The sequence below is a fragment of the Bufo bufo genome, chromosome 5 (assembly GCF_905171765.1).
Source record: "Bufo bufo chromosome 5, aBufBuf1.1, whole genome shotgun sequence".
Lineage (NCBI taxonomy): Eukaryota > Metazoa > Chordata > Amphibia > Anura > Bufonidae > Bufo > Bufo bufo.
The window spans coordinates 403,630,537-403,658,152 of NC_053393.1; the positions used below are offsets into that span (position 1 = coordinate 403,630,537).

Here is a 27,616-nt window from a genome sequence, read left to right on the forward strand (position 1 = left end):
TGAATTAATTAAATATTCTTCGGAAATACTTTGTTCTTTACATAGTTGAATGTGCTGACAACAAAATCACACAAAAAAAAAAAATGGAAATCAAATTTTTTAACCCATGGAGGTCTGGATTTGGAGTCACCCTCAAAATTAAAGTGGAAAAACACACTACATGCTGATCCAACTTTGATGTAATGTCCTTAAAACAAGTCAAAATGAGGCCCAGTAGTGTGTGTGGCCTCCACGTGCCTGTATGACCTCCCTACAACGCCTGTGAATGCTCCTGATGAGGTGGCGGACGGTCTCCTGAGGGATCTCCTCCCAGACCTGGACTAAAGCATCTGCCAACTCCTGGACAGTCTGTGGTGCAACGTGACGTTGGTGGATAGAGCGAGACGTGATGTCCCAGATGTGCTCAATTGGATTCAGGTCTGGGGAACGGGCGGGCCAGTCCATAGCATCAATGCCTTCGTCTTGCAGGAACTGCTGACACACTCCAGCCACATGAGGTCTAGCATTGTCTTGCATTAGGAGGAACCCAGGGCCAACCGCACCAGCATATGGTCTCACAAGGGGTCTGAGGATCTCATCTCGGTACCTAATGGCAGTCAGGCTACCTCTGGCGAGCACATGGAGGGCTGTGCGGCCCTCCAAAGAAATGCCATCCCACACCATTACTGACCTAATGCCAAACCGGTCATGCTGGAGGATGTTGCAGGCAGCAGAACGTTCTCCACGGCGTCTCCAGACTCTGTCACGTCTGTCACGTGTGCTCAGTGTGAACCTGCTTTCATCTGTGAAGAGCACAGGGCGCAATTGGCGAATTTGCCAATCTTGCTGTTTTCTGGCAAATGCCAAAGGTCCTGCACGGTGTTGGGCTGTAAGCTCAACCCCCACCTGTGGACGTCGGGCCCTCATATCACCCTCATGGAGTCTGTTTCTGACCGTTTGAGCAGACACATGCACATTTGTGGCCTGCTGGAGGTCATTTTGCAGGGCTCTGGCAGTGCTCCTCCTGTTCCTCCTTGCACAAAGGCGAAGGGTAGCGGTCCTGCTGCTGGGTTGTTGCCCTCCTACGGCCTCCTCCACGTCTCCTGATGTACTGGCCTGTCTCCTGGTAGCGCCTCCATGCTCTGGACACTACGCTGACAGACACAGCAAACCTTCTTGCCACAGCTCGCATTGATGTGCCATCCTGGATAAGCTGCACTACCTGAGCCACTTGTGTGGGTTGTAGACTCCGTCTCATGCTACCACTAGAGTGAAAGCACCGGCAGCATTCAAAAGTGACCAAAACATCAGCCAGGAAGCATAGGAACTGAGAAGTGGTCAGGTCACCACCTGCAGAACCACTCCTTTATTGGGGGTGTCTTGCTAATTGCCTATAATTTCCACCTGTTGTCTATCCCATTTGCACAACAGCATGTGAAATTGATTGCCACTCAGTGTTGCTTCCTAAGTGGACAGTTTGATTTCACAGAAGTGTGATTGACTTGGAGTTACATTGTGTTGTTTAAGTGTTCCCTTTATTTTTTTGAGCAGTGTATATACACACATTTAAAAAAAATAATTTACACACCTCGACAAACACACACACAAATAGTACACTTACAAGCTTCCTTAGCTTGAGTATGTCCAGTTATGAGCAGGACTAAAACAGGCGTTCAAGCTTTAGCTAAAAATGCATTCATCCCTGGATGTCAGTATAGTAACAAAACAGAGTAAAATAATTAATAAATGTTTGGCCATTTTAAATTGAGCTTAAAAACAACCCATCATACACACAAAAGCTGAACATTTAATATGTGTTTTTCACACGTGAATAAAGACGTCTAAAAAAAGAGAATTCAGGTTTCTAGATAAACAAAATATTCTATCACAATTAGAAACATTTCAAAAGCCCTATAATTTTCAATCAAAATTACAGTAATTTCTGATATACAAGCCATGATTCATGACAGAATTTTACACTTCATAAGAGATGACGGTGGCCTGATGTATGACATGCTGAGCACTGAACCAATATAAACAACTCGGTTTAATGTTTAAATAGCACTTAATGTTTCGAACCCAACAATAAAAGAAAAACGTTGCCAAAATTACCACTTTCAAGCTGATTAAGGGGTAGGGATGCGTTTGAGATTCAACTGTTTACAGGCCCGTTTATTTGTGTGCATATGTTGATACACACACATGTGCGCACACACACAGAATGGAGCAGATTTTTCAGAACTTGCCCCGGGGGAAAGCAGAGCAGTGGCCCTAATCAGGTCACCATTTTCCAAAGAGCCGCTGAAAAATAAGAAGTGAAATCGAATCGGTTGCTGTGCTCTTTTTTTGTATTAGTTTTGATAAATGTCCCGTAATGGTGGCACAGTGAACACAATCAAAAATTGTACTTACTTTAATATTGACAGCTAATTATTTAAACTAGGTAATAGAGGGGTAAGTAAGGCAGAAAATAAAGTGGCAGGTAGGTTGGATTATATTGGTGGAGAAATGGATTAGGGGGGCTTATCAGGGCAGTGCAGATCCATGTTACAATCCAATAATAATAAAAACCAAGGTGCCCGCAAAATCTCAAGACTTCACATTTAGGGAACTGAATGTGGAAAATTAAAGACTAACTTAACATACATGTTCACAAATGTCAGAAGCCTAAGCAAGCAAAATAGGGATACTCAGGTTCTAAGTGGTGTACCCCAAGGTTCAATGCCGGGTCCTCTATTATTGAACTTATTATGATATTGAGGTGATTAATAGCACTGTCTCTATTTTTGCAGATGACACCAAGCTACTGTATGTGGAATACATACGTAAACTACAAGCTGACTTGGACACTCTGAGTGTTTGGTATCAACTTGGCAAATGAGGTTCAATGTAAAGTTATGTATCTGGGTACAAATAATTTTACATACATCATATGTCATAGGGGAGTAACACTGGAAGAGTCCCTTGTAGAGAAGGATTTGGGTGTACTTCTAGATCATAGACTTAATAACAGCATACAATGTCAATCAGGCCACATTCCCATCTCCGTTCGAAATTAGAGGAACAGCCTGCCGGAGTTTATCGTATCCGGCACAGCCGATAATGCCAGGGACTACTAGTTCTCCATTGACTATAACAGGATCCGGCGGTGATCCTGCTGCTTTAAAGCATAAATGCCAAGTTTTTGTCCATCCGACAGCCACCATTTATGTCGGAACAGGCTACTAGAATAGGTTGCTGGATCTTCTAACACTAGCGTGAACCTAGTGTAAGGCAAGCAGGATACTGTCATGTATTAAAAGTAGCATGGACTCGCAAGACAGGGACATAATACTGTGGCCTTTATGCTGGCACCTATATATTGTCTACATAAGGTTATGTGTGTGTGTGTGTGTGTGTGGGGGGGGGGAAGGGGGGTGTTCATTGACTTGGCACCTTCAGTTCCTGCACTAGGTATATTACCATATTGGTTTTACCTCTTTAATTATTTTTAATAAACCAGATAGAACCAGATAGTGATACACATTGTTTGCATTTTGATTCAGTTTTTATTGTCTGATTGTAAAAAAAATTTTTTATTCTATTTACTGTACAAAATTATAGAGATCTATCTCATCCTATCTCAGATGTTGTTGAAGGGTTTGTTCAGTCTAGGAAAAGAGAACTCCAATGTACCCATCCTTTTCCTCGTTAAATAATAATACTAATAATAACAAAAATACACGCACCTCTCCACAGTTCCACTGTGCCTACACTACTGCCTCCGTCCCAGCCATTGCAGAGAAGTATCGTTCAAGCAGATGAGACCTCTGAGGTATGTGATTGGCAGCTGCAGTCACACAACCAAGCCACAGAAGTCGCCAGCAGAGCAGAGGTGCCCACATGGCAGGGCTGCGGACAGCACAGGAAGGATCATTGGAGTTCTTGGCTTATAGGCATTGCTTTCCGGCATAGGCCATAGACACAATAGACTGGAGAGTTTGCTAGACATGCATTGTCACCTGATCAGAAGTCATTGTGCAGGAAGGGGAAGTATAGGCAAGTTGTGAATATCACCTGGTGGATCATGTGTTATCAATATACAGTATAGTGATATCTTTCATTATAATCCTGCCTGTGATGATAGTGAGCAGAAAAATGATCTGTGCAGACCAAGAAATGGTGCCTCTTATTACATTTATTAATACAATAGATAGTGACATCACAAAAAATTTTTTTTTTTAAAACAATAAGTCATTTTCCGATGACACATTCCCTTTAAAATCTTGCACTTTGGTTTGAAGGATTCCATTTTTCATTTGTCAATTTAATCTGTCAAATGAAACTTGATATTTTGGGCAAACCGTTGGATGCAAAAGTTTTCAATCTTCCTGAAAGGTTTAATCTTTATATTTTAATTATGTTATTAAGAAAAGATAGGAAATAAGGCATTATATAATGAGCAAAAATGCCATCAAATGTGAGGCAATACAAAGAAGCAAAGACATTCAATGTATAATCAACAGCATGACATAGCTTGTGCTATTGCTCTAAGGCAGGGGTGCACAACCTGCGGCCCGCGGGCCGCATGCGGCCCCCAGAGCCATGGTTTGCGGCCCCCGCCCTGCTGGGCAGAAACACAGCTGAACCTGCAATCAGCTGTGTTTCTGCACAGAGCGCCGCACAGCAGATGGATCACAGGTTTTGCTTGTGCACTGTATCAGGAGCAGAAAGGGTCCCCGGCTATTAGTGAGAGCGGGGAAGCCGAGGAGAAGACAGAAGCGCTTTATTAGCGATTCTGCCTTCTCCTCTATGAGCGCTCTGCAGTGTAGACCCAGCGATCACGTGATCGCTGGGTGTCTCGGGAACAGAGGAGTGCTGCCCTGGTACAAAGCCTCCGCAGCAGGCTGGTTTCCCTGTAACTGGGGCTCCTTTGGATGCTCCAGTTACAGTGGAAAAAGTACAAAAAAAAATTCACTTATTGTCTCCCAAAGGTCTTTTAGTGACCTCTTGGCGACAAATTATGTGGTAAAAATATATTTTAAAAAAAGTAAAAAAATGATTAAAAAAAATTTGAAAACTAAATAAATAAAAAAAATAAAAAAAAAAGGAAAAAGTGCTTAATAAAAGAGTGTTCACTGTCCCACCACAGTCTTTTTATGAAAAAGTGCAAAATTTAAAAAAGTGACAGTGTCCCCCAAGGTCTTTTTATGACCTCTTGGGGGACATATTATGTAGCAGAAATAAAAAAATAAAAATTCATACATAAAAGAAAAGACACCCACACCAATCAAAACCGTCACCATTACCGCCCCATTCACGTGAAACTTTTCATATTATATAGCAAAATACACAAAATAGAGAACTAATTATAATAATTTATTTTGGCGTCAGTTTGCATATTTAAAGAATAAGGATAGTTTGAAAAAATATATACTTTTAAAAAACGTTTTGTACAGTTTCCCCCAAATAAAAACTGTTGCAAAAAATTATCTTGGTAGTCCAACAAATAAGATAGTTACAACCATTTGAACCACCACGCGCGCTAAATCACAAAAAAAGTGTCTGGTCATTAAGGCCTTTTCGGGCCTGGTCATTCAAGCGTTAACCAATAGGCGCCTTCCCCACTAGCAAGGTAATGTGCTTACTGGTTACTGCAGGACGGCCTATAACTGGATTGGCAGGAGATGTGATAACCAGTGAGCTCCGTCCTCTGCAGTGAAGGAAACCGCTGATTTATAAATAGAAGGCAGGATGGAAGGAAATGTCGCCACTTTTCTGGTAAAAATGATTTTTAACTAGTTCCTGCAGCATGGCCTCTGAAATAGAAAATTCATAATTACTTGCTCCACTCTGCTCTGGTCCTCTGCGCTGCCTCCGCTGCCTCCATCTTCCGGTTCCTGCTCTGTTTACACCTGACAGTGCATGGCCATGGTCACTTGCACGGCTCCAGTCAATGACTGGCTTCAGCAGTGACACGCTACTTGTGGCCACATCACCGCCTAAGCCAGTCATTGTCTGGAGTGGTGTATGACCATGTCCATGCACTGCCAGGTGTAAACAGCGGAGGCAGTTCAGAGAGGCGGGGAGCAGGTAAGTATGATGCTGGGTTCACACCTGAGTGTACCAAAGGAGCGCTCTGTATGCGCAATTTTATCGTGCGTTTACAGACGCGGCTCCGGCAACAAGCAACGCCCATTGTCGCGCGTTCCCGGAAGTCTATGTACGGGAACGAGTGACCATACGCCCCAAAGAAGTGTCTGTACTTCTTGGGGCGTAGGGCGTTTTGCAGCGCGTTCGTACGCGCTGTAAAACGCTCAGATGAGAACCATGCCCATAGGGGATCATTGGTTCTTGCCTGTTGAGCGTTTTATAGCGCGTAGGAACGCGCTGTAAAACGCTCAGGTGTGAACCCAGCCTAACTCTTCGGTTTCAGGGGCTATGCTGCAGCACGATATTTGGGACAATTACTGGGAACAAGTGTTCATAGGAGCGCTCATATCTTATATCTGGCCGGTATAATCGTGCAGCTGATCAGTTGATAAACAAGGAATCGCTCATTTGTCGGCTGATTTGCATATTTTATCAGGATGAAAGATGTCCGATTATCTGCAGCACGACTGTGGCAGTGATCACTCCTCCCCAGTCACTTTGCACTGGCTTGTGTAATAGGCAGATGAGCGCCGATCAACATTTTTTTAATTTGCGGCCCCTTGAAATAGAGCGATGTGACAATGCGGCCCACAGACCAAAAAAGGTTGTGCACCCCTGCTCTAAGGGGACCTCTGTTCAACATGCTTTTAAGGCATGTTGGAGGTATATGTTGGGAATTTTCCCAAATGTCTACTCCGACATGTTCATAAGCCACCATGCATGGCAAAAGAACGTTCTTCTGGCATATGCTAGACCAGTCTATATCAGGTTAGCTTTGTTGGGAAAAATTTGTAGAAGAAGGTGAAAATGAGGTGTGGAAGAGGGAAAAAGAGTAGGCTATAGAAGACTGGCGGAAAGGGAGTCAGTTACATATAAGGGGAGGGGGGGACACATTCAGTGGTATTTCAATAAACTGTCTTCACAAGCACTTACTTAACTGAGTGCCAAGTTCTTTATCTAAAGTGCTATATGGAGTGGAACACTACTGGTACACTTCCACTACATGCAGCCTCAATGATGTCTTGCTGTGCCTGGTGGCCACGAATATGGAGGATAAAAGGGAATAGGGAGAAGGGCTTTTATGGCATATCCTTAGAAAATCCACCGGCCGCTGCTACCGGCTGCTTTCTAAAAACAATAATCCAGCTGTGATTGACCGGGAATGTAGAGGTGTGCAGATTTCTCCATTTACTTCAATAGCATTTCTAAAACTAGCCTTGGCTATATTTGGCATTGCTTTTGCAGTAAATAGAGAGAGATGCGCATGCAAGGCCACGTCTTCATTATCTGGCTGGAAGCAACAGGGCACCGTTCTGCAGATAGGAATGGGTTGCATATATGGGACATTTGTGGCATATCCTTTAAAGGGGTTTCCACCCGGGACCCAAACCAATCAGCTGTCTGTGGAGATCGAGGCGCTTCAGTGAACACCGCTGTCTCCTCACAGAGTACCAAGCACAGCGCCGTACATCGTATAGAGGCTGTGCTTGGTATCGCAACTCAGCCCCATTCACTTGAACGTGACATCACAGGCCTAGGGTAAGCTGCAAGAGCGCTGCGGGCTTCTCAAACAGCTGATCATCAGGGAGCCCCCAACCCCCACTGGTCATCACTATAAAAACATCAGAAAACCCCTTTAAAGGGTGCCTGTACAAGGTGCGGCTGCGGGATGTATATGTGGAATTCCATAGACTGCACATGCACTTGCCATTGTTGTGGTCCAGCCACAGGATCCAAATACAGATTACCACTAAACATCCACATACAGATCCTATTTCTGGGCTGCAACATATATGAGCATACTAATAGTGCAGGGAAAGGCTTAAGACTCAAAAGAGATGAATTATAGTATAGCTCACAGCCATCGAAGAGCTGGTGATTACACTTTTTTTTCTTTCCGTTGAAGCAAAGTGAGAAGAACTGTATTTAAACTTTAAACAGACAATATATGTCATGTATCACCAGCCCTCTGGTTTAGAGGTAATGATATAAAAGCTAGAGGTCCATGAATGAGGCCAGCCATTCAGGTCAAACTGCCCTGGACACCCACCCACCCATAGTAGGGAAACGTACTTAAAAGACATCTGTCAGCAGATTTGTACCCGTGAAACTGGCTGACCTGTTGTATGTGCGCTTGGCAGCTGAAGACATCTGTGTTGGTCCCAGGTTCATATGTGCCCACATTGCTGAGAAAAAGGATGTTTTAATATATGCGAATGAGCCTCTAGGAGCAACGGGGGCGTTACCATTACACCTAGAGGCTCTGCTCTCTAAAACTGCCTGGTCCTCTGCACTTTTATTGACAAGGCCAGGCAGTGAAAACATCATCATGCCTGGCCCTGACTTCTCCTGAAGGCAATCAAGACTGCAGGATTTTAAGTTTTGTTTTTTAAATGGATGAAAAATATCACCAAAAATTATTTTAAAACGTTTTACATTATTTAAACAGTAGGTAACTTTTAATGACACACACCTTTTACTACAGTGCTCTATATCAGTTTTAGTTCACATGGACAAAAATAAATCTCTCTTCAGCAGGGCTGGACAGAATCTAGGAGCCAGGTAAAAAATTCATCTAGAAATGTCCTACTGCCACCAAACTTTCTGTTATCTACTGATATGCAGGGTTTTCTTGGGCATCTCTTTCAATGATGGATGAGGTGTAAGCAGACTGACGGAGAAGGGTGCAAATGAAGATGTGTCACTATATATATATATATATATATATATATACACAGGTGAAACTCGAAAAATTAGAATATCGTGCAAAAGTCCATTTATTTCAGTAATGCAAATTAAAAGGAATTGCATTAATGCAACTTAAGGAGGACCTTTCACCGATTATTACACTATGAACTAACTATACAGACATGTGGAGCGGCGCCCGGGGATCTCCCTGCACTTACTATTATCCCCGGGCGCCGCTCCGTTCTCCTGCTATGCCCTCCGGTATCTCCGCTCACTAAGTTATGGTAGGCGGAGTCTGCCCTTGTTCTTCTGTAGCGCTGGCCAATCGCATTGCAGAGCTCACAGCCTGGGAGAAAATAACCTCCCAGGCTGTGAGCTCTGCGCTGCGATTGGCCAGCGCTAGGGCAGACTCCGCCTACCATAACTTAGGGACTGGTATCTCCGCCTACTATAACTTAGTGAGCAGAGATACCGGAGGGCATAGCAGGAGAACGGAGCGGCGCCCGGGGATAATAGTAAGTGCAGTGAGATCCCCGGGCGCCGCTCCACATGTCTGTATAGTTAGTTCATAGGGTAAGAATCGGTGAAAGGTCCTCTTTAAAATTAGAATATTGTGAAAAGGTTCAATATTCTAGGATCAAAGTGTCACACTCTAGTCAGCTAATTAATCCATACCCCCTGAGCAAAGGGTACCTCAAAATTGTGACTTTGGGGTTTCATTAGCTATAAGCCATAATCATCCAAATTATAACAAATAAAGGCTTGAAATATCTCGCTTTGCATGTAATGAGTCTATCTCATATGTTAGTTTCACCTTTTAAGTTGCATTACTAAAATAAATTAACTTTGCACGAGAAATACCAGTAATTCACAATATTTCTGACAAGTTGGAACAGGTTTTTCAATTATTGACCTTCATCATTTCATAATGGACAACTTTTGTTCATAAGAATATAGAAAATAGAGGGTATACATAGATACTGCAGATTGCTCTTGAATTAGACAACTGCAAAATTCACAAGGTTGAAAACTTTATTCCAAAAATACATCACAAAATGCAAAGTGGAACCTGTAACAACACTTAACAATACACATGATGCACCAACTCCCAGGGCATTCTAAACAAATCACATGAAAAGTGTACAGTGTATGGAAAAAAACATCAGATTTGAATGTGCAAACAAAGCTAAAACATCAACATACAGAAAAAATAATACAATGCTAAGAATATCAGTAGCTGAAACAAAACAGCGTAACATGATATAGGGCAAGAGATTCTTACTGCACAGTAATTCTCTCATACAGGTATACAGTACATTTCCTTTAGATTCTTCTAAAACAGTGAACTTTTAGATATCTGTATGGGATGTCACCCCTGAACACAATGTCAATATTGGCATAGCTGTGCAGAGTTAGGCTGGCTATACACCTGATCAATCCATAAACATGCTTGACTCAACTGAACATGCATGTGTTCCCAGAAGAAAGACGGGAGGAAGCCACCGACAGGCTTCCTGCAGAACAAGGATAGGGCAAGTGGGATTCAACTTATCTTCCTCACATCTACAGTTGGAGGAAGAGTCGGGAGGCCTTCCACACATTAGATGGTTGGTTGGTCCCGCTTAAATCTGTGGGTTTGGCACACAGACTTCTAATGTGTATGGTCAAGCTTTATTGTCACAAAGTACTTGAGGATTTTGAAACTTTTCCAGAGACACTATGTTTTATTGAGCCCAAAATGTTAAAATTAAAGGGGTTCTGCAGTTTGTTTAAACTGATGATCTATCCTTTGGATAGATCATCAGCATCTGATCGGTGGGGGTCCAACACTTGAATGTAGCTTAGCCCCGCCAAGGCCAGTTGTTACTAGTCGTGACGTCACTGAGCCTGCGGTAAACAGTGAGAAGGCCGCGGTGCTCCTGGAGCGCCGCTGGCTTCTCAAACAGCTGAACGGTGGGGGTCCCGGGTGTCAGACCCACGCCGATCAGATGCTGATGATCTATCCGCAAAAAAATAGAACATGTCCTATTCTTGTCCGCAATTGCAGAGAAGAAAAGGCATTTTCTATGAGAGTGTCGGCGATGGGCGGTCTGTAAAATGCACATTGCTGGTGTCCGTGTTCTGCAGATCTGCAATTTGCGGATCCGCAAAACACATACGGACGTGTGAATGGACCCTAACACTCTGGCGCAAATGTTTTTCAAGCTTTTTTAAGCAATGGTATCAATCAGGGACCCATAAATGCAATTATATAAAAATAAAAGTTCTGCTTAAAAACTCTTATTCTGCACAGGCAGCCTTTTCAATCAGCAGCTCTTATTAATTAAAGTTCCCAAGCATGCCCACTGCTTTAACCCTTCATTGACCATGTTTCCAAACATACAATCATTGCAGTTCTGGGAATATACAGCCGTAGGTGGTTTTCTTGCAAGGTGTTCTTTAAAAGGGCATTTGTCAGCAGATTTGTACTTATGAAACTGGCTGACCTGTTGCATGTGGTCTTTGCAGCTGAAGGCATCTGTGTTGGTCCCATGTTCATTCAATGTGTCCACATTGCTGGGGGAAAAAAGTTTTAATATATGCAAATGAGCCTCTAGGGGCAACGGGGGCATTCATGTTACACCTATAGGCTCAGCTCTCTCTGCAACTGTCACACCCGCTGGAGAGCAGTTTCTAGGTGTAATGGCAACGCCCTCATTGCTCCTAGAGGCTCATTTGCATATATTTAATTTTTCTCAGCAGTGCGGCACATATGAACATGGGACCAATACAAATTACTTCAGCTGCCAAATGCATATGCAACAAGTCAGCCAGTGTCATAGGTACAAATCTATAAGATACCCTTTAATTATTCTATTCAAATATCTGAGTTATCTCGGTCTAACAATGCCAACTACCAATGGCATTGGTGGTGCCAATAGGTTTGCCGCTCTTTCAGTGCGTGGCATTTTTGACCTTTTTGTATGCATGTTTTCTTTTTATTTAAACATGGCATACTCTAGGCATGGTATTTTTTCCAGGTATTTTTCTCATATGCTTCTCTATGTGACTTGAAAAATGCATGTTACAAATGTAACGAAATAAAAATGCCATCAATAATTCTATGAATAAGTATAATAATAAAGTGAGAAAGTCTAAATATATAGACAGCATTTTATTTTGGGGTATTTTGTTGTCGTTTCTGAGCTTTGTGGGCGTTTTTATTTTTAATGCTTCCCATAGGCTTCTCTATAGGACTTGAAAAACACATTACAAATGTAAAAAAATAAAAAAATGCCACAATCCAAGGATTTTTTTCAAAAAGGCTGAATAAATAGTTTGAAAGAGGTTCAAGAAAGGTAATGCTCGATTTGCTGGAGTGCATAATCCTTCCTAGTTTCCAAAATATTATAATTTTTTACCAGTTTTTATAAAAATCTGTAAGCACATATGCGTTTTTATTTATTTTGTGGCAAGTAGATTCAATGCTGTGTGAATACCACTTAGAAACCATCCTCTGTACAATGCACTAAATTCACCTCTCAAACATGTGAACGTTTTAAATCTGTGCAGAAAGCAGAATAATATTTTTTCTTCAAATAAATATTATGTACCTGGCTTTTGGAAGCTGCAACCTTTGCAAATAGCGCTTGGGATACTTTAGCTCTTTTCATTTCCTGCTGGATCTCATCATAGATGGAAGCATTAATATTCATGCTGCAGTTCTCCAGGCTTCCGTTTCTCTCGGTTGCAATGGTTGCTGTTTTGACCTGGAATATACATTTGGGAGAGGAAATTTACTCACAGGTAAAAAAAAAAATTATAAATAAATAAAAAACATACATTTTGAATGTTTTTATACATTATTTCTCATTGGCAGAAATGAAAAACTAACGGCCACCTAAATATTTTTTGCATGGGAATAAAGTGGACAAATACTATTGGCATTAATGGCAAATTCAAGGTTCTGCAATCTCCCCAGCATTTCACATCTTACGAGCTGAAAAATACAGTCTCTATTGTCAAAGGACAACAAGCAATAGCAAAGTCATCGAGCAAGTTTCGTGGCAACAAGCCAGATATTTTCACAGAACCGTGCAAATGTACAACTGAAAGCTTTCGGCAATTAATGTGAAAGAATTTAACCATCTGTCTTTGAAAAGACTGGCTTATCTTGAGCGGCATGCAACATAACCGTGATGATTTATGCCTGTGATAAAAGCACAATGGCGGCATCCTAGATTCCACAGTCTTTATTTTTATTAGATTTTCCCCTTTAACATGGCTTAACCTTGCTACTTTAGCTTTTTGCCTATATCTTTACCTGTCCATATCATCTACTGCATTTAGATTCAGAACAGACTGCATACTTTGTCAAGACACATGGGGGCATATTTATTAAGATTCGCACTTCAGACGCCGGTCTTAATAAAGTCCTGCACGGGCCATGTATCCGGCGGAGTTATGGAGAGCCGCCGGCCTCTCCATAACTTTGGCGCATCCAGCGGCAGTTCTAAATGCAAGACAGCTTCCTAACTGTCTACCTAACCTAACAGCTACCTAACCTAAAACAGGCGTAGAAAATGGTAAACGAAATGGGCCTGGCTTGAGCGGTTGCCCTGCCACCTGAGCCTCAAATAAGCCCAATACAGGTGTATTTCAGTATAATAAATGACCCCCATGGTTTGCGCCTGAAATGCAGTAAGTGGATAAAGGCAAGTTGGCATTTCCATTCAAATAATAAAAATATACTTAGAACAGGAAATGACATAACTTTTGCACACAAGGACATCAATTAATTTTTTTTACAGAATTAGATACCTGCTTTCTGGCACCGGCTCCCCACTTCGTCTTCTCCCGGCCTACGATGCATGACAAATGGTCACATGGTCGTAAGGGGAGCCCGAAATCGATGCGGCCTGTGATTGGCTGCAGTAATGTCAAACTGAATGTTGACATTGCTAGAGCCCCGAGGAGCATTGCAGGTCGGGAGAAGATGGAGCGGGCAGTCGACGCCGTGAAGCAGTTAAGTAAGCTTCCCTTTGCAGGTCTCGCAGAATGGGGGGGGGGGTTGCCAAAAAGCCCCCCATTCTCGCACAACCCCTTTAAAATTTCCCAGGCAAAATGACACACAATGACACATTAGTGTTGCCGCAGCCTATGTCATAGAGCATAATGTATTAGCACACAGGAGTATGCTAATACATTATAAATCTGAAATAAAAAACGATAATTTTTTTGTATAAAATACATTTTACTGCACATATTAAATAAAAAAATAAAAATAAACTACACATATTAGGAATTCATGTGACCATAATAACCTGAAAAATTCATTTATCAGGGTGCTTAGTGTGAAACATGAATGGTGTAAAAAAATAAATAAAAGAATACCACCAAAAATATCATAAATAAATCATATAAATTTCATATAAGTTTATGTACCCCAAAACAATGCCAAAAAATAACATTTATCCAACATTAAACAAGGCCTCAGACAGCCACATCCATGAAAAAATAAAAAGTTATGGATGCTGAATTGCAGGGAGGCAAAAATGAAAAAAAAAAATGTATATCAAGGACTTTTCATAATTAAGGATGATCACTGACATGCAGGCAACATCAACAGAATACAGAGCAGTTATTCATGGCAGCCTGCATTCTGTGGTTGGCTATTTCATATTTCGCCACCACTGCTCTACCATTAATGTAGTTAAGGGGGTGCAGATAAAAGGGGAAAGGTGAGAGGTAACACTCGCGCTTGAGCGATGCGTTAGAGAAGCCAATGACCTCTCTTCTCTATCAGAAGAACAGAAAAATAAACATTAAATGGATCCTGTATTTTAAGCATCAGTTATGCACATTTTGCACCAGTTTTAGCCATTTACATCTGAAATACGATATATTAGGCGGGAAAAAAAGTCCTCCGCAAAGTTTTTTTTTCCCTGTCTATTCATATGGATCAGGAGAATGGAAAACTAAATGGTGATGAGAAACCAGCCTAAGAAAAATGCCATAAGTGGGAGCCTTTGTTACAGATTTTGCATGGCGACGAAGGAACTTGACGTTACTTCTCCTACATCCCCTACATAATGCACCATCCCCATATTAAATAGCTTAATACTGCTAAAGCATGCGGGTGAAGAAGTCCAATGGAAATGACGAGTAGAAATATTATTCTACATTATTCTCGCAGCGACTTCTCAGGCTCAAAAAGGATTTGCGTCAAACATTTGCAAGTAAAAGTTTTAAGCCCCATCTACTTTCCTCTGACAGACACGTATGTTAAGGTGTGCATGAACGCATCAATAATCGTTTCCACAGTTCTCTGTATTATCAGTCTCAATGCAGATTGTGATACCTGTTGTTGGACGCACATCAAAAGAATGGAATAATTTTAAAGCAATTGATGAATCTTTTGTAGTTCTTTAAGACACTTGGCAGCAAAAACATGCAAACGAGAGAGAACAGACAGGCTAGATATTTTGTGAGACTCTCCGGCAGTTGTTTACAGAAATTGGCTTTAGATATGTTACCATTTATTCACTTCTTTTGTTGTTTTTTCTTTCTACACATTATTGATAAACTGCATATACCAACATGTGTAAACACATTAACTATATACACGCACAGGGGCAGATTTATTGAGACTGCAGTCTCATATGCAAAAAAATAAAAAATGGCTACAAATGTACTAAACCCTTAACAGTCACATTAAAATTGGAAAAACTTGACGAGTGGGGGTGCTCTACGGGAGCGCTGCTTCCTGGCCTTTACGTGTCGTCTGTGGTGCGGCGGTGTAGTGTAATGACAAGTACTTGCTACATTCAAGTGAATTGAGAGAGTACCCGTCATTATACTGCACTTCCAAGACAAAGTGCAGTGTAATGAAGAGGAAGCAGCACTGCTTGGAGCACCACCTCCTCTTCAAACAGCTGAAGATAGCTTTTTTTCCCTTCTATTTAGCTATATGAGTTACTGAATTTTTATTATGTTATACTACTTGCATAATAAAAACACTTATTTTTACAAAATAATCTGTACCCAGAGCATTTTTATTTTTCTGACGATATAATCATGTGAAGGCTTATATATTAGACTCCTCTCTAGTGATAATCGTTATAGCTATTACTGCAGCATGTAACAGGTATCGCTAGAAAAGCGGTCCACATATTGTGTGCTAGAGATAGGATATGGACAGAAGGGATGGTGTAAAATGGAAACTTTTTTGATGTTTGCATATGTGGGATATACGGTAAGTCTTTGGTGTGACTTGACACGTTGATCCGGATGCTGGTAAACGTCTGGGTCATGGCATTGATAAATCGCAAAAAGGGGTGATTAGATGGGCAAACACTCAATGTATAGGAACTAATGCTGTGATTCTGGTCTTGTTTTAAAGCCTTGAGCCTAAGATATGAGGGGTTAAAGCATCCCTGCGGATAGAGCTCTGCTTGGGCTGAACTGTTGGGTGCGTTTCTCAAAGCTCGAGAAGAGGTTGGGCAAAACTGTGAGGGTGTTAAATGACAAGCCTCTTAAAGGGCTATTCCAATCTCGGATGTTGATGGCATATTGCCACCGCTGGGAACCACTCCTATCTCCAGAACAGAGAGCAGTTGTGCATGGGCAGCCACCGTCCGGTCACTGCTATGGAAGTTCAGAAAACGGGTATTTCTGGCAGTACCATAGCAGTGAATGGAGATGCAGCCACCAATTCACCAATATGGAACTTCCGAAAGCACTCGCTCAGCTATGTTTGCAATTCCCATAGCGATTAATGGAGAGCATGCAGTGCATACATGGTGTGCCCTCTGTCACTTCTGGGGCCCGGTTCTCAAAGTGATAAGTCATCAATCCCAAATCATAGAGATAAGCATGGCATGTTTTGGACTGTCAGAAACTGAGAATTGCTTTTTTTGGCACTGTTTAAATTATTATTTTTTTTTTACGATGTTCACCTGAGGGGTTAGGTCATGTGATATTTTTATAGAGCTGGTTGTTACGAACGCGGCGATACCTAACATGTATACTTTTTTTTTTTTATTTCACTTTAACACAATAATAGCATTTTTGAAACAAAAAAATGTCTGAGAGCTATATTTTTTTATTTTTTGAGCGATTTTCTTATATAGGGGCTCATTTTTTGCAGGATGAGGTGACTGTTTTATTAGTACCACATACGCCTTTTTGATCACTTGGAGTTGCACTTTTTGTGATGTAAGGTGACATTTTATAAAGGGCTATGTAAGGTCTATTTTATAAAAATGTCTCTATTTAAAAAAAAAAAATGTAATTACTCAATTAGGGAATTTTTTTATTTTATACATGTGAAACCTTTTAAAAAAAATTTTTTTAAACACTTAATTTTTTTTATTCCCCCACTATTGATTTCTCCTGTAACTGGGGCTGACATAGTAGCTCCAGTTACAAGGGAAATAGCCCCTAGAGAGGCTGTACAGCAGAATACAGCGCTGTACAGCCTCAGTGCATGGCTGATCGAGGTCTGTGGAAGACCCAACAGCTCCTGCACTCTGCCGGCCCCGGTGTTCACATGACCACAGGCCGGGACAGGAAGAGCATAGCGCTTCCTGATCTGTATAAACAGTGCTTGTTGAGCGCTGTGTATACAGCGATCTAGAAACTGTCCCTGCCTTCCCTCTGAATGGACGTTCCAGAACGTCCATTCAGAGATAAACATCCACCCATAGAACGTTTAGATCCTATGGGCGGATGTGAAGTGGTTAATAAATCTGTCTAAGGGGGCATTCACACGATCGTATGTATTTTGTGGTCCGCGTGACGTCTGTGTTGCATGTGTTTTTTTTTTTGAGGATCCATTGTAACAATGAATATCCTTGTCCACAAAATGGGAAGAATAGGACAGAATAGGACATGTTTTATCCTTTTTGCGGGGCTACGGAACTGGCATACGGATGCGAACAGCACACGGAGTGTTGCCCGCATTTTTTGCAAACCCATTGAAACGAATGGGTACGTATCCAACGCACAAATGCAAATCAGACCAAAACACGGTTGTGTGAATGGGGCCTGAAAGTTAGAGGTCATGTCTTCTCTCAGGAACCGATGTCTACTGTTCAAGAACGGAATAAAAAGTGAAAATTTCTTTGCACAAATTTTGACTTAAAAGCCGCTGCAAGGCTGTTGACAAATTTAACCCCTCAGTATTCTACCTCTATTTTATTAAAGGCTTTTATATAGCCCTACTGTCATTTTAAGTCTTATGTTAAGTTCCATTAGTTCCGACAAATCCATAATTTACAGTTGACTCATTGCTTAATAAGTGGATTATCATCTGAAATCTCAGCTATCATATGCAACAGCAAATGTCTAAACCAAACAAATCTTGCCTCATTTTGAATCATTGTTAAAGCAAATATAACGCTGCACAAAGAATCAGTAATATTATTAGACATTTCAAATGATATTAGTAATCCTCTAAGCCGCCGAGACGTACAGAAGCACCACGTTATGATTCAGTAGAGCCTAAGGCAACACTAATTATTGAATCACGGTAGTTCTACTGGGAATGACTTTTTTTTATGATTTGGAGTCCGTTTTATCCCCTTATCTCTAAAAGGATCCTTCACTGGACTTCAGGCGAAAGTCCATTAATAGTAGACTAAGCCATTAGCACACTATGTTCCCTTTCAATAAGGAAATTTGCTCTCTTTCTTGCAATACATTAGTGCAGAACCGTGGCAGCTTCCTCCTGTCCACCATCGCCGAGCCATGTTATTTATTACTCCTGGAAGACATTTGGTAATCATTAGCTGTAAACCCTGCCGTATGTCAAGAAAAGATGCTTTTGTGTTTGATGAACTCATCGGTTTTATTATGTACATTGAACCTGGATATAAGTGTCTAAGCAATATTTTCCACGCTCGGTATGTTTGTTTTAAAGCACAGAAGTATCCCCGTAAAACTTAATGGAAGAGCCATGTACCATTAGGACATAAATGTGAATGGTGTGGGGCAAGCCAGTGAGTGCACCGATTAACTTGACAAAAACACAAATACCTCAGATGGGTGAGACAGATAAAATCCAGAAAGTGGCGGTGGTCTCAGCAAAAGCATAGTTTGCTGAGACAGTTTTGTAAACATTTTCTGGGCTGGATTTTACTTGGACTGGCAGTTAGGCTTGGTAGAGGGAGCTGCCAGTCCACACCCTTCCGACACGGGTATTCCCTTTTACCTGAGGTGATCGCAGGTGAGGCCTTCTCTAATCAGGCTGCAATAAAGCACCTCCCAGTGTGTTATTCGAGACCAGAGACCTGCAGAGGTTTGGAGTGGTCTTAGCCGGGGAGGCTGAGGGGCCACGAGGTTAGGTGATAGCCTGGACTTTGGGGAACGCAGTGACGCCTGGGAAAGTAGGGTCACTAGGTCAGAGTCGGGAGGACTTCTAGACCCCTACCCCTAAAGGTACTGGACTTGATACTACCCGAGAGGCTGGAAAAGCCGCATGTTGGCTAACAGGGTGTGAACGGCGCTTTAGCTGAGGTAGGGAAAATATTTATGTTTAGTGAGAGCCTAGACAGGCAGGTGATCATTTGTATTATTTTGTGTGTGCTGGTGATAAAATAAATACACTGTTTGGACACGAGAATCTGTTGTCTGGCAATGTATCTGTGAGAATGACCCATAAACCACAAACTTTGTTCTATCTATTAAAGCCACCCCTTCATCCTCATGAAAGAAGAGTAATACACCTATGTAGAGTAGAGTTTCACTCCACTTAAAGCGACACTACTATCAAAATGCCTTTTTTTAGCACATATTAACAGCCTATATTGAATTTTGTATGAACATTTATTTATTTAATTTTTGACAAAAATGGGTGGATGGTTTTCTGAATATAATTTTTTTTTAGTCACTCCATGTATTTCCTTCCTGCTCTTTAACCTCCTCAGTTGTTTGGACTTTTAGCACAGCAAACTGTCTCTCTTGACTCTCTCAGTCAGACCATTTACTCGGACCAGGGGTGAGTGACTAAATTAGAGCATCATACGTAAGGCTACTTTCACACTGGCGTTTTGGCTTTCCATTTGTGAAATCCGTTCAGGGCTCTCACTAGCGGTCCATGCATTCTGAATGGATAAGGATCCGCTCAGAATGCATCAGTTTGGCTCCATTCTGCCTCCATTCCGCTTTTGAGGCGGACACCAAAAGGCTGCGTGCAGCGTTTTGGTATCCGTCTGACGAAACTGAGTCAAACGGATCCGTTTTCACTGACACAATATGGCACAATAGAAAATGGATCCGTCCCCCATTGACTTTCAATGGTGGTCAAGACGGATTCGTTTTGGCAATGTTAAAGATAATACAAACGGATCCGTTCTGAACAGATGCATGGGGTTGTATTATCTGAACGGATGCGTTTGTGCAGATCCATGACAGATCCGCACCAAACGCGAGTGTGAAAGTAGCCTAACACTGATAAGTGCAATGTTCTTCTGTGGGCATTTTTATCTAGACCTTTCAAAAGATGAATAGAGCAGTGTCTTTGTTATCCAAATTCTACAATCTACTATTATACTAACAGATAATATATTTCCCCCCACGGCAGCAGTAAAATAACAATGGGATTTATTTCTCTCTGCTGACGGCTACAGGAGAACAATATTTTGTATAAAATGTTCAATGGTATAGCACTGCCGAAAAAGAAAAACATTACAAAAACAATATTGAGTCAACAAAAATACCCCTTTCTGACAGAAGTGTCACCTTAAGCAGTGTCTGATGTGTGTTCTGGCCTTTCCACCGGTTCCATAATGAGAACTCACTGCATCATAGGAATCTATGTAGGGGTGGACGATATAGACGATATGCGATATAAACTATATAAATTTGGGCAATGATAGAGATTTCATTTATATCGCCATATTGAGGTAGAACATGGCATGAGCCGCTCTCGGCACGCACCATGTTCTCCTGAGACGGCACAGTGGAGTAGGATGGAGTCCCTCCCTCCCCACTGTGTGCGGCTGCCGCTGACCACCAATCAGAACAGAGGAGGAGGGGAGGAACTGTGGCCACTCTGCCACCAATGAGAACAGAGAGTAGGAGGAGGAGGGACTGTGGCCACTGTGCCACCAATGAGAACAGAGAGGAGGAGGAGGGGAGGGACTGTGGCCACTGCGCCACCAATGAATATAATTAATATGCCTAAATACAAACGTAGCCTGCATGTATTCATGCATATTAACTATATTCATTAGTGGCGCAGTGGCCACAGCCCCTCCCTTCTACTCCCTCTCTTCTAAGTATTATATTAATTGTGGGCCCCCCCCTCCACACGATTAAATCATTGGTGGCAGTGGCCCCAGGGTGGCAGTTTCTGATCGGAGCCCCAGCAGTGTAATCTTGGGGCTCCGATCGGTTACCATGGCAGCCAGGACGCTACTCAAGCCCTGGCTGCCATGGTCCGCTCCCTGCTGCTGTGTGCACTATGCACAGGGCAGCAGGGAGAGTGTGAAGTCCTATTCACCCTGATAGAGCTCTATTAGGGTGAATAGGACAAGGGTTCTAGCCCCTAAGGAGGCTAATAGTTATTAAATAAAGTAAAAAAAAAAAAAAAAAAAGTTTAACCCCCCCCCCCCCCCGAAATATAGAATATATTGCGATATATATCGCATATCGCACATGCTTAAAATTATATCACAATATAGATTTTAGGCCATATCGCCCACCCCTTAATCTATGACACAATTAATTCGGGTCATTAAACCGCAGCGGCATACATCCATAATACACACTCTGGAATTGGGTCGTGTGTAGCCAGCCACAGGTACAGCAAATAAGATTGCTGCTCACCCATTAAATTCTACATTGGTCAATTTGGGACAGCATTTGCTAGACACAAATTTGTTCCAATGTAATCCATGCCTGCATTGCATTTTAGGCAACTTGATTGCCAACAGTACCTACAACCAGCCAATTCACTGATCCCCCCATAGGTTACTGGGATAAGCAACTGCAAGTGAAATGGTAGTAACTCAATTTGATCTGAAAACAAGTGTGCCCACTATTAGCAAGCAAGCTATACAGTGAAATGTAAGGGTTCATTTACACGGGTAGATGACCTGCCTATAACAAGCATCGACTGACAATATAACAAGTTGTTTGGTGCTTGATTACTTGATGCCAACAGCAAACGAATGAATTATCGCTTGATCGCTGGACATATTTATACCGGGAGATGGCTAAGCGATTGTTTGTGCGAGCGATCAATGGGGCAAGCGATTATGGCCCAATGTGAAAAGGACTTCAGTCACCTCTTAGACATGCCTAAATACCAATTACCCAATCGTAAAAATATCCCCTAGTAGTGTAAAAGTTCCCAAAGAATACACGCAGCATCCAACGGGATGCTAAATTTACAGGGTCTTTCTGGGTTACAGCTATTGAGAGGTCTTTAATATCAGATCATGGGGGTCCGACATCCAGTACCCCCACCTATCAGCTGTTCTCAGCAGCTACCAGAACTAACACAGAGAACAGACCTCGACACTCCTTTACGCTTTTCTTCAAGACCAAGAGTAATATCTGTGCAAATATTCAAAAAGCCGGTAATGCTCTGAGATTTAATAACAATAAGCTAAAGAACTGTGAAAGCAGCCGTGAAAGAGAATGAGCTATAAAATACCATGTAACTTAAGATAAGTAAAGCAATATGATCCCAAAGTTATGTACTCTGTGCAGATTATCTCTGTATAAGGATAGGTGTACAGAGGTTAACCAGTGCTTTAAAGGGGTTGTGTCACTTCAGCAAGAGGCGCTTATCATGTAGAGAAAGTTACTACAAGGCCATTAGGCTACTTTCACACTTGCGGCAGAGTGATCCGGCAAGCAGTTCCGTCGCCGGAACTGCCTGCCGGGTCAGGCAATCTGCATGCAAACTGACAGCATTTGTAGATGGATCCGGATGCGGATCCGTCTCACAAATGCATTGCAAGAACGGATCTGTCTCTCCGTTTGTCATACGGACAAACGGATCCGTTTCTATTTTTTTTTTCACATTTTTACCAGTCTGCGCATGTGGATCCGGCATGCTGCAGTATTTCCTCCCTCCAAATCGCCGTTCAGTGACTGAACGGAAGACATCCTGAACAGAATTCTCTCCATTCAGAATGCATGGGGATGAAACTGATCAGTTCTTTTCCGGTATTGAGCCCCTATGACGGAACTCAGTGCCGGAAAAGAAAAACGCTAGTGTGAAAGTACCCTTACTAATGTATTGTATTTGTCCATATTGTCTACTTTGTTGGCTTGATTAATTTTTCCCATCACATTATACACTGCTCCTTTCCATGGTTATGACCATCCTACAATCCATCACTGGTGGTCGCGTTTGCACACTATAAGAAAAAGTGCCGGCCTCTCTGGTGGCTGGGACTATGGGAGCTCAAATAGGCTGGTGTTTTGTCTACAGTGTGCAAGCACGACCACCACTGATGGATTGCAGTGTGGTTGTAACCATGGAAACGAGCAGTGTATAATGTGACGGAGAAATTAATCCAGCCAGCAAAGGAGGCAATATGGACAATCACAATACATTAGTAAGTGTCTTGTAGTGTCTGAAGTAACACAACCCCTTTAAGTATGCACTTACTGAAGGACAACTGCAGGTAGATTCTATATAGAAGATCATTAAGGGATTGTCCACAGTTAGAAAAACATGGCTGCTTTCTTCCAGAAGCAGAGCCATGCTTGCCCCATAGGTTTTATTGTAGCTCAGCTCCCCTAAAGTGAATGAAGCAAAGCTGCAACAACACACACAACCTATGGACAGATGTGGCACTGTTTCTGGAATAGAAGCCATGGGCAACACATAAAAACTCACTGTTGTAACTAAAACAGATAACCAGTTCATAAAGAAAATATTCACGAAATGCTGGCAAACCACCAATAACTAGTTCAGAAGACTCAAGAACAGGACTACTAGAAGATTTTAGTGGCGGGAAGTGAGCTTTCTGTCAGGATGCAACTGAACAACAAGGTTAGGAGCAGATATAGTGGGCTGTAGTGAACGTTAGCCATCATTGACTATCAACTCTAAAGAGAAGTGAAGCTAGAATAGGTTATACCATATGACTTCTCAACAAGGATGGGAGGATATTAAATGGTCAACAACAGGAAGATAAATGTTTATCTGTTCACCTGCCTCTGAGAAAGTATTAGTCTGTAATATAGGAGTATGAAGAATTAACCCTGGTTAAAACCTTATTAAAAACTGAGGAGGACTTTGGATAGGCTGGGACAGAGCAATGATTTCGTTTCTGCATCCTTTACCTGTGGAGGACGGGCTGGTGGTGTGCTGATCATAGGTGCTGGACCCATGGTGGATGCTGCATTGAGACTTCTTTCCCTTTCATCCTGGTATATTCGGTCCCTCTCAGCTTCAGGGAGCTGTAAGAAATTCTGCATTGCCCGTAGATTTACCAGTAATGACTGAGATGCTGTCTTGGGATCTTCTTCCTTTCGTAAAATTTCCGACAGCAAGCCCTAAATTGAGGGATTACAACATATTAGTTGCAAAAAAAATGAGGAGGCCGTTGCACCTAACTATGTTCTTCTGCCAAGAATAGAGGACAACTGCTAAAAGGAAAAGGGAATGAGTTGAAATGCTGAAAATTGGAAGAACCAACAAAACTAATGTAAATAAAACGCAAAAGAGACATAACCAACACAGAGGGCTCGTAATAAAAGGCCAGTAAATTGGTGCAAAGATGTGTTTCTATATGTGCTACATTGGTGGAATATATATGGTGTTCTCTTTATAATTATCCCCCGAGGAACCATTCATTCCAGGACATGCGTCAGGCTATATGAGGAGGTTCCCCTATGTATTTGCCAGCATTATTGTTTATGTTCTGTTATCATCACTTGGCACAATGTTTCTCTCACCTATATATGTCTTTAGATGGCACAAGATGAACTACTGGACCTTTGGTTTCTGAAATAATAAACCAATATGGGGCCTGTTTTTTGTGGCTTTTTTACGGATGTGTTAATAATCCTGTCTATTTTGGTTACCAATATACGGTAAATTACGGTAGTAACTACTATAGGTCAGTGATTTCTATGCAATATATTGATTTTTAATTGATATGTTCTCAGTGATATGCAGTAAATGACACTATATACATTTTATATATATTTTGTGCAGACAATAGTTTACGCCGTCCACTGCAATCGTTTCTAAACTACTTTAATTGTCAAAATTGGTTCAACGCCCCTGCAGCTTTTTATTCTTACAGGTCTAGTAATTCAAGTTCTTCTAACTATAAAAGCTGGACGGCATATACGTGTCTTATAGCAACCGCCATTAACTACGCTGGTTAAGATAAATATACACAGCACTCACAAGCTTCAGTTTTATCATGGCAGCGCAGATAACCTCCCAACAATTATTGATGGGGTCATGGCAATTAATTGGGCATGTAATTTATTAAGCATTGCAAAAACACAAGGCATCTGATTTATAGACTGAAAAAGCAGTCACTTGTGATCCACAGACTCTTTATCAATCTCGCAGTTCTCTCTACTCTGAAAGAAGCACATTAGTAACAGCAATGAACACAAAGCTGCACTTCCTAACAGAATTCATCACGTGTCGTGTTCACTATAATAATATCAAATATATCTAAAGAACTGCTACTAGACCATAACTATATTCAAGGGAAAGTAATTGCAAACTGGACGTGACGATTGGATATGTTTGCCTGTGACAAGCTTGCTTGTGAATGATATGCATCTGTAAAAACGTAAATGGAAAAAGTAAGACGTTTTTTCTGAAGATGTGCGTCTCAAAAATAGTAAATTCAACATTGGCCGCAGTTAATGGTCATCCTGGGCTTTGAAGAATCTATTCAAAGGCCAACTGTTGGGTTCAAAGGGTGACCATGAGACAACTTACAGGAAAGTTTGAGGAAGAAGGGTTTAGGACTTGAATAAATGATTACTTTTAAGAAAGGTGAGAACCGTTCCCTCAGAAGGAAGAAGGGTATTACTTTCTTTTATCCTTCTCACTTCTGCACAAAAACAACTACTTCAAGTGAAACCCGTCAAAGAACACTTACTAGAGCTTGTAAAAATAAAGCACAACATTTTTGCTAGGAAAGGACACATGAGCACAATTAAAGGGAGTGCGTCACCAGGAAATTCAAGGATAAACCAGGCACAAGCCGTTCATTTGGGGTAAAATGTTTATGTAAATTTATATGTAACTAAGTAGTTAAGTGCACCGAGGGTGGGCCCAATCCAAACTGTGCACCCTTGCTCCTACTCCTTCTGTCAGCCCCACCTCCCCCTTCTTGATTGGCTGCCCTGGCAAGATGACTAAGCAGGAACCTGGCCCTGTCAATCAAGAAGGAGGGCTTGGCTGGCTGAGGAAACAGGAGGAGCAAGAGTTGGGCCCACATTCAGTGCACTTAACTGCTTATTTGCATACGGATTAAAAGTATTTTCTCTCCAGAATCCTGCAATGGATTTCTAAGTGAAAGATTCCCTTTATGGCAGCAGCGATAATCTTATGTGTATGGGTGCCTACTGACTTTCCACCCAACAGATGATGTAGAGGAAAAGAAGGATCTGAGATGCTGAATTTCAACACCCAATCCATTTGGTCTCTGGAGAGATAAGCCGCAATCACTGACATGCAAATAGATATCATGGGTAGATTGTACGAACAAAGAACTTCTGATTGATATGGCAGTCAAGGGTTAAATATGGTATTCCCCGTAATCTAGTGTACAACACCTTCAATGTTAATTTCAGAGTACTTTGGAAATGGAGAATGAAGCACTAGCATGAAGCCGTCGCCTGTCTGGCTTCCAGATTGTCTCGTCTTTATACATAATCATTGATTGAAGCTGAATTGATCAGTCTCAAGCAACATCAAAGCACCTTAGAAAAAAAAAAAACTCCTTCTCCCAAGAAAGCAACACTATCTAGAATGTCTTTTTGGAGACTCAGAAAATTAGACCCTTGGTCCAGGTGGAGGATTAGTACAGAGCTCCACCCAACAGTCTGGGTCATTGCCAAGTATGAAGCATACATAGTTATCTAGTGGAGGGAGCGCTGTGGCGAGGTGACAGTGTAATAGTACCTTTTTCTTACCTTCTATTCTGTAATGATAGGGACGGCTGGTTTATTCCAAGATTATACTACAAAGAATTACATGGAGCACAGTAGCAATTTTGTAGTTACACTTAAGCAGCAGATCTCATTTCACCATGTAATTTACACAAACGTAAACTCCTTGTAAAGCCTACAAGATTGGCCATTATCCTTCATGATTCCAAAGACCTCATTTTAGGACTTTTTTGTTTTTTTTAACAATAAAGTAAAAATCTGAATACAACTTGAAGACCACACGCTCAATGTGGTTTTTTTCTTCGTTTTCTTAAACATGCTCTCCCAATAGCAATTATGTACCGTCTATGTCGTAGGTTTGTTTTTATAATTTTATCTCTAAAAAGTAGTTGAACCCGATAATACAATATGCCGATTTCACTCATTTAAATAATCTATGTTTTAACGCAGTCTAAATAGCTAATTTTCTCTGAAAAAAAAGAGTGTATATAGTTGTTTTTTTTCCGGTTTTAATTCTAATCTGCTTTAATTGTCCCTGTTGTTCATCCCCATCTGTATTATAGCAATGAATCCAGCAAGTGGAATTCTTAAGGGTGCGGAAAAGTAATAATGAAATGGTTTCTTTTCTGCATTACACTTTCAGTACTGCAGTCCCTTTATTACTACAGCTCATCTAAAGAAACAGCATGGAGGAACAAAAACATACAGATATTTATTGACCTCA

At 41.6% G+C, this 27,616-nt stretch overlaps 1 protein-coding gene across 6 annotated transcripts in view; it reads right to left on the minus strand.

Annotated features, from left to right (window-relative positions):
* Nucleotides 1–27,616, minus strand: part of SATB1 (SATB homeobox 1) — a 195,454-nt gene that overhangs the window by 23,559 nt on the left and 144,279 nt on the right. For 5 of the 6 annotated variants that reach the window (XM_040432952.1, XM_040432955.1, XM_040432954.1 and 2 more), the window contains exons 8-9: nt 24,088–24,300; nt 12,393–12,548 (exon numbers count right to left, since the gene is read on the minus strand). In XM_040432952.1, the coding sequence (XP_040288886.1) occupies nt 12,393–12,548; nt 24,088–24,300 (369 nt within the window). The remainder of the gene's footprint in view (nt 1–12,392; nt 12,549–24,087; nt 24,301–27,616) is intronic. The other variant, XM_040432956.1, reaches the window with a different exon arrangement.